Source organism: Podarcis pityusensis (genome assembly GCF_964106645.2).
Source record: "Podarcis pityusensis genome assembly, chromosome: 3".
NCBI lineage: Eukaryota > Metazoa > Chordata > Lepidosauria > Squamata > Lacertidae > Podarcis > Podarcis pityusensis.
Genome location: NC_138026.1, coordinates 114,958,361 through 114,973,385, shown reverse-complemented (window position 1 = coordinate 114,973,385; position 15,025 = coordinate 114,958,361). Strand labels below are relative to the sequence as shown.

Below are 15,025 nucleotides of genomic sequence, written 5' to 3'. Positions count from 1 at the left end.
TGTGGAAATGGAATAACCTTCAAGAAGAACTGCTCTTAAGCCTTTCCCCACCTGACTGGGAACTCTGGAAATAGTAGCTCTTGCCTTTGGCAAGCAGTACAGTAGATCTGGGTGCATATTCCTCCATCAGATAGTAGATGGTGTTAAGAAAACAGCCAATTATCTTTTATATTTTTCATTGTGGCACTGAACTATGTGCAGCTGGCATGAAACTCAGATGGTGCAGATCTCTAGTAGGACTGTACACTTTAGTCTTCACATTTGGAGTTCCTGAATGTCTTCTCTCAGAGTCCATAAGTTTTGACATGGTGCATGATTTTCGAGTAATTGCTCCCCATGCAGAAAATCCCCATGGGAGGACTCCACCGCCTGAACCAGTGAACAGTTTGAATTGTGCCTACTGTCTTGTACAGGAAGCCTCCCTTCCATGTGTTAAGGGAGTAGCCGATTAGAGACGCAGGGTTAGGGGTATGTCTCCCCAAGTTAGATTTCGGAGCATGGGGGAATACTTAAAGTAGCTAACTACTGTCAGGACTACCTTGCCTTCTGACTCTGTTTCATGAACAGGTATCACATCAGATACCTGCATCTGGGGCGAAATGTGCAAGACACTGCACCCCTCTTGCAGAAAAGCACACATGCAGCCTTGTTCAATACCTGCAGTCTTGGCCATGTTCACAATATGTTGAATGCCAGTCAGGAGTCTCTGTGGGTTTGGCTGACTCTTCCATTTTCCCCCTTTTTCCTGCCTAGGTGATTGAGTACAACCCTTCTCAGTGCCTGGATTGGCTAGCGGTGCAGACGCCCCGAAATAAGCTTGCCCACAGTTGGGTGCTGCAGAATATGGAGAACTGGGTAGAACGCTTTCTTTTGGCTCACAACTACCCTAGAGTGAGAACCTGTAAGTTGTTAAGTGGGAGGAAATTACCCTTTTCTGGTTTTAACTTTTGCATAATTGTTTCGTCGTTGTCTAATTGCGGTTGTAAGGGAGAATGTGGGCTCTGCTGTTTTGTTTATTTCACTTAACAGTATTTGAATATTTGGAAGGTCTAGCTGTGTTTCCCTTTCTCCTATCTGTATTATGTGTGGTTTTATGAAACTCAAGCTCTACCTGGTGAAGTTTGGTCTGTCTGTTCACCTGTGGTTTTTTCCCCTTTGCAGCTGCTGCCTACCTTCTGGTCTCTCTCATTCCAAGCAATTCATTCCGACAGATGTTCCGATCCACCCGCTCACTCCACATCCCCACTCGGGACCTTCCCCTTAGCCCAGACACCACGGTCGTCCTTCACCAGGTCTATAATGTGCTCCTTGGGCTGCTCTCGCGAGCTAAGCTCTATGTAGACGCTGCTGTTCACGGGACTACGAAACTGGTGCCCTACTTCAGCTTCATGACCTACTGCTTGATTTCCAAAACGGAAAAACTGATGTTTTCTACCTATTTCATGGACTTGTGGAACCTTTTCCAGCCGAAGCTCTCTGAGCCCGCCATCGCCACCAACCACAACAAGCAGGCCTTGCTCTCTTTCTGGTACAACGTCTGTGTTGACTGCCCCGAGAATGTGCGCCTTATTGTACAGAACCCCGTAGTAACCAAGAACATTGCCTTCAATTACATCCTAGCGGACCACGACGACCAGGATGTGGTGCTCTTTAACCGCGGGATGCTGCCTGCCTACTACGGCATTCTGCGGCTGTGCTGTGAGCAGTCCCCTGCATTCACCAGGCAGCTGGCTTCTCATCAGAATATTCAGTGGGCCTTTAAGAATCTCACCCCACACGCTAGCCAGTACCCTGGGGTAAGTCCCTTCGCCCAACAAGACAGGATGGGGAAATTGGTGTTGTGCTGGGATTTTCCGTAACATAAGAGCCAGGATTCTGGATTGGCCAGCAGTATTTTACGGGAATGCCATTTTGAGGAAGATACAGAAGGTATCGGGGCCCAGAGCCCATCCAGTGAATGCAGTTGCTTTTCCCTTCTGTGTTGGATGTCTCTGAGTGGGCTTGGCTCCTTCTGTTGAGGCTTCAAACTCTCTTGCTTCAAACGGAACAATCCCTCCTTGCTTTTCCTGCCTCTGCAAGGCCAGCTGGTGGCATTGAGAGGGCTCGATTTGCGCCTGGGTTCAGCAATTGTTGATACCTAATTTAGAGATGGTGAAGAAAACAAGAGCCCAGGCACCTGTAATATGTCCCACCCCTTCCAGTTTTAGACTGCTTTTATCTTTTAATTTTATTGTTCATTTACTTGTTTTTGTATGGGGGGGGGATTATTCCATAAAGAGGGACGCGGGTGGTGCTGTGGGTTAAACCACAGAGCCTAGGACTTGCCGACCAGAAGGTCGGCGGTTCGAATCCCCGCAACAGGGTGAGCTACCGTTGCTCTGTCTCAGCTCCTGCCAACCTAGCAGTTCGAAAGCAGTTCGAAATAGGTACCGCTCCAGCGGGAAGGTAAACGGTGTTTCCGTGCGCTGCTCTGGTTCGCCAGAAGCGGCTTAGTCATGCTGGCCACGTGACCCAGAAGCTGTACACCGGCTCCCTCGGCCAATAAAGCAAGATGAGTGCCACATCCCCAGAGTCGGTCACGACTGGACCTAATGGTCAGGGGTCCCTTTACCTTTACCTTTTATTCCATAAATTTGAAGGGCGGCAATTTAATAGGATTGGCAGGGGGCAAAAATTAGAACCACATGAACCCAAGAGTGCTTTTTTATTTTAAATGTGGCATTAGAAAGCAAATGCTTGGGTGTGCAAATTTCCTGATTCTTGGAATTTGCTTTATTCTAGGAGCACCCCTGCTCCTAGAATGTGAATTAATGATCAGGACTTGAAAATTGTATGTTAAGGTGACTGTTTTAGCTCGATGCTTGTTCTGGTTTCTTTAGGCTGTGGAGGAGCTGTTTAACCTCATGCAACTGTTTGTAGCTCAGAGGCCAGATATGAGAGAGGAAGAGCTGGAAGACATTAAGCAGTTTAAGAAAACTACCATAAGCTGTTACCTTCGCTGCTTAGATGGACGGTCATGCTGGACTACTTTAATAAGGTATCTCACTTTTGGAATACAGTGGACACTCGGGTTGCGAACGTGATCCATGTGGGAAGCACGTTCACAACCCGCAGCGCCACATCTGCGCACGCACGGGTTGTGTTTCAGCGCTTCTGCGCATGTGCAAAGCGCGATTTAGCGCTTATGCGCAAGCGCCAAAACCTGGAAGTAACCCGTTCCAGTACTTCCGGGTTCGATGCAGTGCACAACCCAAAATCGCGCAACCTGAAGCATCTGTAACCCGAGGTATGACTGTATTATTATAAAAGAAATTCATGGACCATATAAAAAGTTGAAATCTGGTAACTGCACACACAGAGGGAGAGAATGTACAAAGGAGCCAAGCAGTCATCATTGTGCTTTCTGCTATTTTGTGAATATTAATTTCGTTTAGTGCCTACAGTGCTGGGATCCTCCCTGCTGATGTGTGCATCCCCCTTTATTTATTTTTGTTTTCCTAGGCACCAAACAAATGTGGATATTTCCCCTTTTCTCTCCTGCACTCCCATTGAACACTGGAGAGATCACGCCGAAATTTGCTTATGTACCTTTGTGTATGTTTGCATAGTTTTCTGTTTGGCACTCATTCTCCCCCACAGAGCACATTTTCCAGGGGTGAAGGGAAGATACATCATCATTTTTAATGCAAGGCCTGTCACCAGGATCGAGAGTGAATAATTATATTTGATACACCATGTTCACTGGGAGGGTGCAGTTGTTCCCAGGTCTTGCCTCTTGGGCTGCCCATAAGAATCCAGTTGGCCACTGCAAGAACAGGCTGCTGGACTAGGTGATCCATTGGCCTGATCCAGCAGGATCATCTTATGTTCAGGACACAGTGCCACATTTTGCCCTCCTAGTATGCCTGCTCCTCCCTTGCACTTATTTTCAAAATGTCACAATCGCTAATAAAAATAATAATTTAAAACAAACAATATGGTAGCATGCTTAAGCTCATGTTTCCCCCTTACTGTTTTCTCCCCCTAGTGCCTTCCGAATATTACTAGAAACAGATGAGGACCGGCTTCTTGTTGTGTTCAACAGAGGCTTAATCCTGATGACGGAGGTAAGAATATCATTCCTATTGTTTGTGGGGGTTTTTTGAAAAAAAACTTGTGCTGAGGAAACATAACAGAGTAAATTATATGAGGACACTATATTCATATAAATGCTTTTTGAAATGTTAGTAACATGCTAACACTACTTTTTAACATATATGTATATTTGCAGTCCTTCAACACATTGCACATGATGTACCACGAAGCCACAGCTTGCCACGTAACTGGAGACCTGGTTGAGCTTCTGTCCATATTCCTTTCTGTTCTCAAGTCCACCCGGCCATATCTGCAAAGAAAAGGTTTGGGCGTTATTTATTACTTGTATTTACATTTCTCTTTTAAAAACAAAAGGGGGGGGGAAAGCCGACGTATAATTGCCAGTATAATTCAACGATTTATAGCGGTCGAATGACCAAACCGTGTTCTTGTATTTGCAGATGTGAAACAAGCACTGATCCAGTGGCAGGAGCGAATAGAATTTGCCCACAAACTTTTAACTTTGCTAAATTCATACAGCCCCCCGGAACTTAGAAACACTTGTATAGGTAAGGTATATTTGGGTTCGTGCTGCCCAAAGGCTTGATGAACAGTTAACATTTAAGAAAGCTTTCTATTAATCTGTCTTTTTTTCTAAAGCTGGGTGCCCACATGCAGGCATAGAACATTCAAAATGGAGGGGGGCATTTCAGAGTGGAGGGGGCTTGATGGTCAAGACCCTCTTGTAGAAAAACCTCAAAGGCTGCTAACAGGGTCCCCATCCATCTCTAGTGCGGTTTTCACACATGCTGCCCTCATGCCCCTGTTTTAAAGCCCAGTTCATACTTCCCTTCTCCCTTAGTCTCTTCAGTGACACATGCATTCAGCCTGAAATGATTGGTGGATGTGGGGAGGATAGGGATCTGGCTCAGATAAAGCACCTAGGTTTTTCCAAACACCCATGCCTGTAATTTCTACCGTCCGAAGAGCATCACACAGATTAGCTGTGGTAGCTACTGGAACTGTGCATCGGATTTGGCCAAACCAGGCATATCTGGAGAGGGACGTGAGCATTGGGTGAGTTGGGTACAGACAGCCACGGATCGCTGCGATTTGGGTTGGATGGCCGGAGCAATCCGTGGCTGTTGGGAGGCAGGGGCATCGGGCAGGAAAACCATGTGAATAGGACAAGCTCTACCTGACGGGCAGCTGCATCTCATCAGGAGGAGTTAGGCCCAACACAGTGGTTCTCCTTTCTGCCTGATGCCCTGCCCTGCAGGAGCAATGCCTTCTCTCAACTGCTGTTGAGCAGAGCCACTGATCCTGTGAATTATGGCTGCCACGTCACAAGCCGCTTTCTTTCAGGAAAGTGGCTTGCGAAGCAGCACAGGGTTGGATCCTTCAGCTTACCAACTTGTAAGCAAAAGCATTCAATCCTGCTTGGTGTCCCAACTGTAATCTTAAACCCTCTTTGAACCTTTTGCTAAAATAGAAGATTTATACCGGGTATTTCACTTTTGTCAAGTGAGCAGTTGACCCCAGACCTAAATCTTGAGAAAAATGCAAAACCAATGTTTGCTTTGCAGATGTCCTCAAGGAGCTGGTGCTCTTAAGCCCTCACGATTTCCTGCACACACTGGTTCCATTTCTGCAGCACAACCATTGCACATACCACCACAGCAACATCCCAAGTACGTGTTTCTGCTTGAAAAGGCCTGTTGTTAACTGTTTGTGTGTCTAGCCCAGGATTTTGTTGCAGGATTTGATTGTTCTAAGATTTCAGATTTTCCCCAAGACAAAAGGCAGCCCAGGAAGGTGAGGGGTTCTCCCTTTTGACCTCAAGGGATATGGCTTATTTAAGTAATTTCAGGCATACTTGCATTGGGCTGACTTTATCAACAGGGGGAGAAGACATAAGGAATAGTCTGATTAAAAAAAGAAAGCAGAGCAGCTTTGTACATAATACCTATTAGATTGGCAGGTACTAGGCCAAGGCTTTCTCAGTGGTAGCCCCATGCCTTTGGAACTCCATTCCTGTGGAGATATATACAGCCTCATCATTGCAGTTCTTTAAAAAAACACCTCTGAAGACACCTTTATTAATATCTGTGTTTGGCTGAACTCTTCTATAGTTAAATAAACAACAACAACCCTTTAGCTGGTGATTGGGGTATATGTCTGTTTTGTAATTGGATTGTGTCTTAAGAGTCTCGAAAGCAGCCTTTTGAGGGCAATTTGCCCTGAAAAGGCAGGTTAAAACCTTTTGAATGAAAATAAATGTTCATCACAGCGTCAGAACATAAAGGAGAGGTAGTAATAAAGAGCAGGAATCACCTGGGAACAAATGAGGGTGAGATGGTGGGTCGATATCTAAGCCCAAGTGCTTGCCCATGACTGCCACTTGTCATCAAGCAGGCTCCCATTCCAAGGAGCTTGGATAACAATTGGGTAAATTATAAACCTGTCAATAAATGATATTGGTAACATGGCTACATGTTGATGGGAATCATTGCAGTTGGGTTGCACTTGAGGAGGTGGTGATGGGAAGTTTTAAGGAAAGTTTCTGCAGAACAAGCAAGGTTTTGGGAAAGAGTCCACGGTGTCGAAAAGCAGCAAGGATTGGGTGGGCAGGCAGGGTGGCTGTTCTAGCAAGCAGGTGAGATGGGCTTTGGAAATAGCCGGTACTGGGGCAGATGGTGCAAAGATCTCAAGGTGGGGGGCACTAAGATGTTTGGAAGCAAGCAAGGGATCCTATGTTCTGTGCTTGCCTCTCACGTTGCATTTGCCTAGATGGGAAAGAACACGCGAGGGAGGTGCTTAATCCTGTCGCTTTCTCCCAGCCTGCCTTCAAGAGCAGGTTTCCAGTCAAGCGGTTGCAAAGCAGCTGGTGGGGAGGGATTGCGAATGAACAGCAACCGAAGTGACAAACTTCCATAGCCAGCACCTTTCCCATCAGTCTAAGACTTGGAAGCTTCCTGTTTGCTTCTGACCTTCTGGCTCCAGCCTCAGGTTGGGATGCTATAACAAGGAAAGTGCTAAAAATTTGAATGGAACTAAATACTGAGTCTGGATCTTGTGTGTGTACACACACACACACACACACACACACACACACACACACATTTTTGTTTTTAAGAATATTACTGGTTACTTGTAAGTGTCAAGCTGCATAGATTAAATGCCTGTTTTTTGTTCTCTAATTTCTGTTTCAGTGTCTCTTGGTCCTTACTTCCCATGCCGTGAAAATTTGAAATTGATAGGAGGCAAAAGTAACATCCGCCCACCTCGCCCTGAGCTTAATATGTGCCTCTTGCCTACTATGGTTGAAGCCAGCAAGGTACATCTGTTGGAGAAGGGCTTCTTGTCGGGATTCCTGGTGGGGTTGAGTGAGGCTCCAAGACTGCTGTGCCTTGGAAGTTGTGGACTTCGCTCACCACTGGTGCTGAAGACGGCTGTTAAATGCTGTGCATGTAACAAAATGCTGGCAACTAGTTTGCTGTGGTTAATAAGAAGGAAACTGCTTTTGGAAGCAGGATGGAGAATACTTAATCTTTCCTCACCCGTCACTTCCGTTCTCCAAATCTTTCTTTCACATAGACACGCAGGGTTCCAAATACGTTTAAACTTTGTGCAGTAGTTGAGGGTGGCTTAGGAGAAGTGGGGAAGTCGTGGGCAGGGGAAGGGTTAAGTTCAGATACGTGCACAGAGACATTCACCAGTTAGTTGCTTTTCCACTTCCACTCTTTTGAAACCACGCGGCAATAAACCCGTTTCCCTTACATCTTCAGGGCAAAGATGAAGTTTATGACCGCATGCTGCTAGATTACTTTTTCTCGTATCATCAGTTTATCCATCTGCTGTGCCGAGTTGCCATCAATTGTGAGAAGTTCACGGAGACCTTAGTAAAGATGAGTAAGTACAGAAGTGACGCTCCTCCATAAAGAATCTCAGCACCCGAGGGGGCCTTCGGTGGCAGCTGTTGCTTAAACAAGAGCCTAAATGCAACAGTGTATTTACAGCCTTTCCTTTTCAAGTGTACCTGAGCATTTCATTGAGCAAATCTTTCATTGTAAGGCTCTGGGTGGGGGATTGGGAGTCCATAGCCTTCCGGGAGTTGCAGGGCTACAAGTCTCATTGTGCCTGACCATTGGAGATGCTGACCAGGCTCACGGGAGAGAGATACCCTGTTACACTGCCAACCCATTAAGACCTAGCCTTAAATAACAGTGAAAGCAGTGCAGAAAATTAATTAAATAACAAACAAACAAAAGGAGAGATTTTTCCTTCCTGAAGTTCAGGCTAGGAAGGAAAAATCTCCATTTGTTTGTTTGTTATTTAATTAATTTTATTTATATTCCACCCTTTCCCCAAACTGGGACTCAGTGCAGCTTACAAAAATTCAAATAACATGGATAAAATAAAAAAGCTAAAAATATATAAACGACGATGGTTAAGTAGTTAAGGTATTATAGAATTAAAGCTATATACGGTAAAGGAAATCTATGAACATACAGATAGTAAAAACAGCACAGCCCTTTTAAAATGTGGCTTTGGGGGGTTATTGGGTTGTTGTTTTTATTTTTATTATGTATTTTGTGGTTGATGTATTTTGATTTTATTCTGTGAACCGCCCTGAGACCTCTGGGTATAGGACGGTATATAAATTCAATGAATGCATTCTCTTTCCTTAAAAACAGCCAGTTCCCCCAATCCTGTCAGAATAAAACAGTCTTCACCTGCCAGTGGAAGGACAGTAAAGAGGGAGCCCTTATAACTTTTTTGTATATTGCTGATCATTTATCATGATCTGAATTAAAATGTTTTAAACCTTTGGAGAATGTTCCAACCCGCTGAAATTGCTGCTGCTTCTCTTTCCAAATTGTAGGTGTCCTTGTTGCATATGAAGGCTTGCCTCTTCATCTAGCTTTGTTTCCCAAACTTTGGACTGAGCTTTGCCAGACTCAGGTAAAATGTTGTGTGCTTCACAAGCAGCTCTCAGTCCTTGACAATCTTCACTTAAAATGATCTGTGGTAGCAGATGTTGTGAAAGACCTCTGCCTGCCTGAGACTCTTGGGAGCTGCTGCCAGTTGGAGGGTCACCATTGGGCTAGGTGGCTAGAGAGTCTAACTTTGTATAAGACCAGCTTCCCATTTACCACATGTGAACCAATGTAAGGTAAAGGTAAAGAGACCCCTGACCATTAGATCCAGTCGTGGCCGACTCTGGGGTTGCGGCGCTCATCTCGCTTTATTGGCCGAGGGAGCTGGTGTACAGCTTCCGGGTCATGTGGCCAGCATGACTAAGCCACTTCTGGTGAACCAGAGCAGCGCACGGAAACGCCGTTTACTTTCCCGCTGGAGCGGTACCTATTTATCTACTTGTACTTTGACGTGCTTTCGAACTGCTAGGTTGGCAGGAGCTGGGACCGAGCAACGGGAGCTCACCCCGTCGCGGGGATTCAAACCGCCAACCTTCTGATCAGCAAGCCCTAGGCTCTGTGGTTTAACCCACAGCGCCACCCACGTCCCACTGTGAACCAATGTAGCTCTAGCTATAAGCAGTCGAGCAGGTGCTGCTGTTTCCTATGCAAGCACCTTGTGCTTTGTACAGCGGCCTGCAAGTGCTGAGGAACCGTGGCAACTTTGTGCAGCACTTCTCTGCTAAGCTGCCTTCGCAAGCCCTGCTGGAGTGAATAAGTGCATGTGTGCGAAAGACTGCAGCCGTTGTCTCCAGCAGCAACGCAAAACTGGCACCGGTTCTGAAGCCTTCCTTTTCTTTCTCCCTTCAGTCTGCCATGTCAAAGAACTGCATCAAGCTCCTGTGCGAGGACCCTGTGTTTGCAGAATACATTAAATGCATCCTCATGGACGAAAGGACCTTTCTCAATAACAACGTTGTGTACACTTTCTTAACGCATTTTCTTCTCAAGGTATGTCCATCAGGCATCTGTGTGTGAGTTGCTCAGCGCACCCTCGCAAAGCTTTGACTCAGATTAATTAGACCAGAGGTTTTCAACCTTTTCTGTGTCCACGGCTCCCTTGACCAACTACATTCTTTTTGTGGCACCCCTGTGGGGCTCAGGAGCGCAGTTACGTCACCCCTTGCCTGCAGAGCTGGCAGCCCCACACCCCTTTTCAATCACTCTCCCTTGTGGAGTGTTCCCTCAGCCTCCTCTCCCCTCTCCTTGGGAGTCCTCTGGGCAGTCGCTGTCGCTGCCCCTTCCCCTGCCCTAAAGAGAGGTGCCTCCTCACACTGCCCCACAGGGACCTGGGAAGTACTCTCTGGCCAGCCCCAGAGGCACATTTTGCCTCGGGGGGGGGGGTTGTAGCCAGGGCTGCTGCTGCTGCTGCTGCAACAACAACAAACAGTCATGCAAGTCTTTGGGAGGCTCAGATGAAAGGGCTGAGATGAGAGGGCATCAGAGGAGGAAGGGTCCCCAATCACACAGGGTCCCCGGACCTTTCACCGTCTATTGATCCCTGTGCCATCACTTTATTTCTCGCTGCCACCACCCAGGCCCTACCTGGTACAATACTGAGTCCAGTCAGGGTTAAATTGGAACATAAACTTCTTGCAGTTTAACAAGCGTGGGGTTTCATAAACGGTATCGGTCAATTACATTCATGGGGTGCCTATCCAGACCTATAACTTCCGCTACCTGCTCTCACTCACTAAACCACCTCTCAGATATTTACTTGTCTTCCTAGCCCCTAACTGTTCCTGACTCAGCTTATTTCGCTACACTAATTCAACCTGCCCACAAACACTATCCCAATTCACGCCAACCAACCACCCAACGAACTCCTCCCTTTGCCCCTCCCAGAGCTGGTTTTATAGTCCCTCTGACTCCACCCCCTGGCTCCTGATTGGGTAACCTGTTTAACTATTTCACCTCCAGCACTCATGTTAATGTCACAGTCTGCAAGTTTTTGGGAGGCTGAGATGAGAGGGCATCAGAGGAGGAAGGGAAGGAAAGAGGGACAGGCCAGTGTTGTTTGTGGCACCCCTGACTATCATACAAGGCACCCCAGGGTGCCACAGCATGCTGGTTGAAAACCACTGAATTAGAACTACACATAGGCTTGGTGTGATTGAAGAAAAGGAACACTCAGTTGTAAGTTGCTGGGTGGACTCCTAGACGGTAGGTAGGATGCTTGTTGAGGTGGAGCCTACTTTTACTTTACAAATCACCTTGCTCGAAGGATAGAGCTTCTGCTGAGTTTGTTCAGGAGGGAGTGGGATGAAAGGTGTTTCGTATTTCCGTCTTATCTAAGAAAGAAAATCCACACACTTCCTAACAAACGTGAGGACAGAATACACACATGGCTGCTACTTCTGCAGTCCACTGACCAATTGAAATAAGTCACAGAATCATAGAATTGTAGAGTTGGAAGGGACCCTGGGGGTTATCGAGTCCAACCCCTGGCAATGAAGGAATATCAAAGCACACATACCACTTCCATAGCTGTGTTGACAGCAGCACTGTGATCACTTGAATTAATTGTGTCTCAGGAGCCAAGTTTAAAAATCATATTTAATCTTTTTACAGGTGCAAGGGCAGGTTTTTTCTGAAGCAAATTGTGCTGGAGTAATCAATAATTTGGTTACAAATCTGATCAACCAGTATCAGAGCTTAGAATCAGATTTCGCCAATCAGCGAGTTGAAATTTTTAAAGCAAGCTCCACTTTAAATGGGGTAAGTTACCTCTCTTCCCCCTCCCTTTCGGCTTAAAATAAATACCAGAGGTTTATTTTCATTCTGCTGTGCCTTCAGTGTATGTATCCAAAAGTCATAACTGAGTTGCTGTTGTTGTTTTTTAAAAAAATGCCTTTATACAGTCTGTTGATCTGCTATATTCTTTTTGAGATGGGCAGGGGAAATTGCTCTCAGTATTCCAAGTTGGAAAAAGAATGGCACATGGAGTTGTACCAGGATTGATGCTGGTCTCACGTCCTGAATTGTAATCAGCAATTAAACCACCACTTTCTCGGTTCAGACCTAGTGGGATATTGCAGTTTAGTGAGCAGAAATAGAGGCGCCAAAATCAGGCACACAAGGGAACACAAGAAGGTATACAAGATAGTTTGAGAAACCATGGTTTATTGGGCTAATACTGTTACCTCTGAACCAGAGCTGAGACTTCACTGGTATGACTTGGCAAAATTTAGATAAGGAAGCCAGGGCATGTAGCTAGAAGTAATGAATGTGTGCAAGTACCCCTCAGTGAGCCCTGTGTAGACATTCAGATTGTTCTGAGGAGGCTGGGTGAAGATAATCATGCAGGCTTTAGTTGATTAAGCCGTTGATTCAGTTAGCAAACATTTTCATATGGGTAAAAAAAAAAGTGAAGCAGTGAGCATATTTGGTGTTCATTCAAATCATTCATGTGTGCATATGCGATAGCACACATCATGCCTAGAGGTGAGGGTGCCTCTTTTAAGATGCTGTGTTTTATATATTTACCTTTCAAATTTTTAAAAAATTGAAATGTTCCTGTGTAGCCAGGGCACCTTATTAATTGCTTAAACATTTGTTTTTAATTTGATTGAACATTGGAGCCCTAATAAAACTATGTGGTCAGTATGGCCTGTCCTCTCCCATGGCATCCTATTAAGTTCATCATCGGAGCACAAGTTGCTTGTTTAACATTGCCATAGTATAATATGATTCAGGTGTCCGTTCTGCCGGGATGCAGACATCTTACAATCTTTTCAGCAGCATTTCAATGTTCCCACGTCAGATCTTTCAGAGTTAAGAACTGGATCTTCATTAAGTAAGTGGATTTTTCTGGATTTTCTTTTCCAGGACCTTCGAGCCCTCACTTTGCTGCTTTCCGTGCACACCCCAAAACAGCTGAACGCTGCCCTAATTCCAACACTGCAAGAACTGTTAAACAAATGCAGGACTTGCCAACAACAGAAGAACTCGCTGCAGGAGCAAGAAGCCAAAGAAAGAAAAACTAAAGGTTTGTTCTGGAGTGGTCCTTGACTCCCCAGCCCTCTAGATGCTGATTTGGCTTCTCTTAACTGCATTTTCAGATTTCACTAACTCTCTTTATATTGATTACTTGCTGCCCCTTTGCCCAGTCTTCTTACTGGTATCCCATGAAATGCCAAGCACCCCCCCCCTTTTAAAGCAGCTAACTGGGTTAAGCAGGTGTAAAACTGGAGCGCTTTGATGTTGCTACACAGGTAAGCAGAAGCTGTGTCCAAATCAAGCCATAGCCTGTGTTTCGGAGCATGCGTCATGTTGGAGGCATCTCCCACTCTGACTTGGATACCCATATATTGGCCATAAACACATCCAGGATATGAGTAATGACATCCTCTTGGGTAAAGATGTTACAGATGCCTTCACAATAGGCATCTATACCCAGGAGGCCAGAGGATTCCTTAGAAAGCACAGTCCCATTTCCTAACCCAAGGGCAGCCTGCTTTTTTCCCCTTGCCAAGGGATATCAATTGCTGGACACCTCCAGAGCCAAATGTGGGTGGCTAGCTGAGCTATCTTTTAGTTGCAAGCATTTGCCCATAGTTCTAGTAGCTGGTGAAGACAATTTTTGACTCTTGTTGAGTCTAAGAGCGAAACATAGCTCAGGAAAAAGTGCCTTTGCCCTGAGTGTCAGAAGTTTGCTATGGAGCAAATCAGATATGTATATGACAGCATACTGTATTTTGACCTTATAGATGATGAAGGAGCTACTCCAGTAAAAAGAAGACGGGTTAGCAGCGACGAGGAGCACACAGTAGACAGTTGCATCAGTGATCTGAAAACTGAACCTAGGGAGGCCTTGACTCCAACTAGCACCTCAGATAATGAGACAAGAGACTCCTCGATCATTGACCCGGGCACGGAGCAGGACCTGCCCTCCCCGGAAAACAGCTCCGTTAAAGAGTACCGGATGGAAGTTCCGTCTTCGTTCTCGGAAGACATGATGCTAGCTGCCCGGTCGCAGCATGGGGAGGAGCAGCCAGGCAGCGGTAGGTTTGAAGAATGTAAAGAGCTGAAAGAGCCCCCGAGCTCGAAGGATTCCAACATTGTTGAGGATGACGCAGAGTTCCCCTCCACATCCATTTCTGCTGTTCTGTCTGACCTCACAGATTTGAAGAATTGTGAAGGTCAACCTTCGCAGGACCCCGAGTCTGGCTTGTCGCTCAGTTGCAGCCATTCCAGAGGACTCTTGAGTCACATGCAGCAGCAGCAAGACATTTTAGACATCCTTTGCAGGACCATTGAGTCTACGATTCATGTGGTTTCGAGGATATCTGGCAAAGGAAACCAAGCTGCTTCTTGACAATAGAGGAGCATGTCTGCTTTTAAAGTCTTTTCCCCCCTTCAAAAATGCTGTTTGTATAAGTTTTGCTTATTTCTGTTTTGTGCTTCAGTTTGTCCAGTGCTTTCTGCTTGAATTGCAAGATTAAATTTATATGCTTAATTCTTGGTCAGGCAGAACTCCAGATTAAAAAGGAAAAAAATTAGCATCTACCGTACACTTTCTTAAAGGGCAATCAGATAATGAATATGTTTTATGTAATTCAAAGTTCACTGTAGTGGCTTTCATTTAATATGGCTGTCTGGGAGAACAGGGTCTCCTCACCCTGTATGATGTAATTTAAACTGATGGCATTTTTACTGTGTATAATATGGTGTCCTCTGTGCCAGTTTTGTACCTTACAATAGAGGCAAATTGCCTCCAATCGCTGTGGTTTTTATTATCAAAATTAAGTTTACTTGTATACTAAACAACCACAAGAAATTTGATTCTGTAAAGAATCCTCTAGCTGTGGCCTGACAGTATATATATAAATATATATATATATGGTGCTTTATTTAACAGAATACCTGTGGAGGAAATAAAGCACACTTGATGTAAAATTAATTGTTTTATTTTTATTGACATGACCGATTGCTATTCTGTGCACTTCATTAAACTGATTGTGACGACTTTT

The 15,025-nt window shown here is 45.4% G+C and overlaps 1 protein-coding gene across 2 annotated transcripts in view; it reads left to right on the top strand.

Moving 5' to 3' along the window:
* USP34 (ubiquitin specific peptidase 34) overlaps positions 1-15,025 on the top strand; it is a 103,660-nt gene extending 88,635 nt beyond the window's left edge. For both annotated transcript variants that reach the window (XM_081000771.1, XM_081000770.1), the window contains 14 exons: positions 754-901; positions 1,162-1,796; positions 2,880-3,037; positions 4,028-4,106; positions 4,271-4,397; positions 4,536-4,643; positions 5,661-5,765; positions 7,287-7,411; positions 7,863-7,986; positions 8,960-9,039; positions 9,864-10,004; positions 11,625-11,771; positions 12,882-13,041; positions 13,763-15,025. In XM_081000771.1, coding sequence (XP_080856897.1) covers positions 754-901; positions 1,162-1,796; positions 2,880-3,037; positions 4,028-4,106; positions 4,271-4,397; positions 4,536-4,643; positions 5,661-5,765; positions 7,287-7,411; positions 7,863-7,986; positions 8,960-9,039; positions 9,864-10,004; positions 11,625-11,771; positions 12,882-13,041; positions 13,763-14,370 — 2,745 coding nt within the window. In that variant the 3' untranslated portion in view covers positions 14,371-15,025. The remainder of the gene's footprint in view (positions 1-753; positions 902-1,161; positions 1,797-2,879; positions 3,038-4,027; positions 4,107-4,270; positions 4,398-4,535; positions 4,644-5,660; positions 5,766-7,286; positions 7,412-7,862; positions 7,987-8,959; positions 9,040-9,863; positions 10,005-11,624; positions 11,772-12,881; positions 13,042-13,762) is intronic.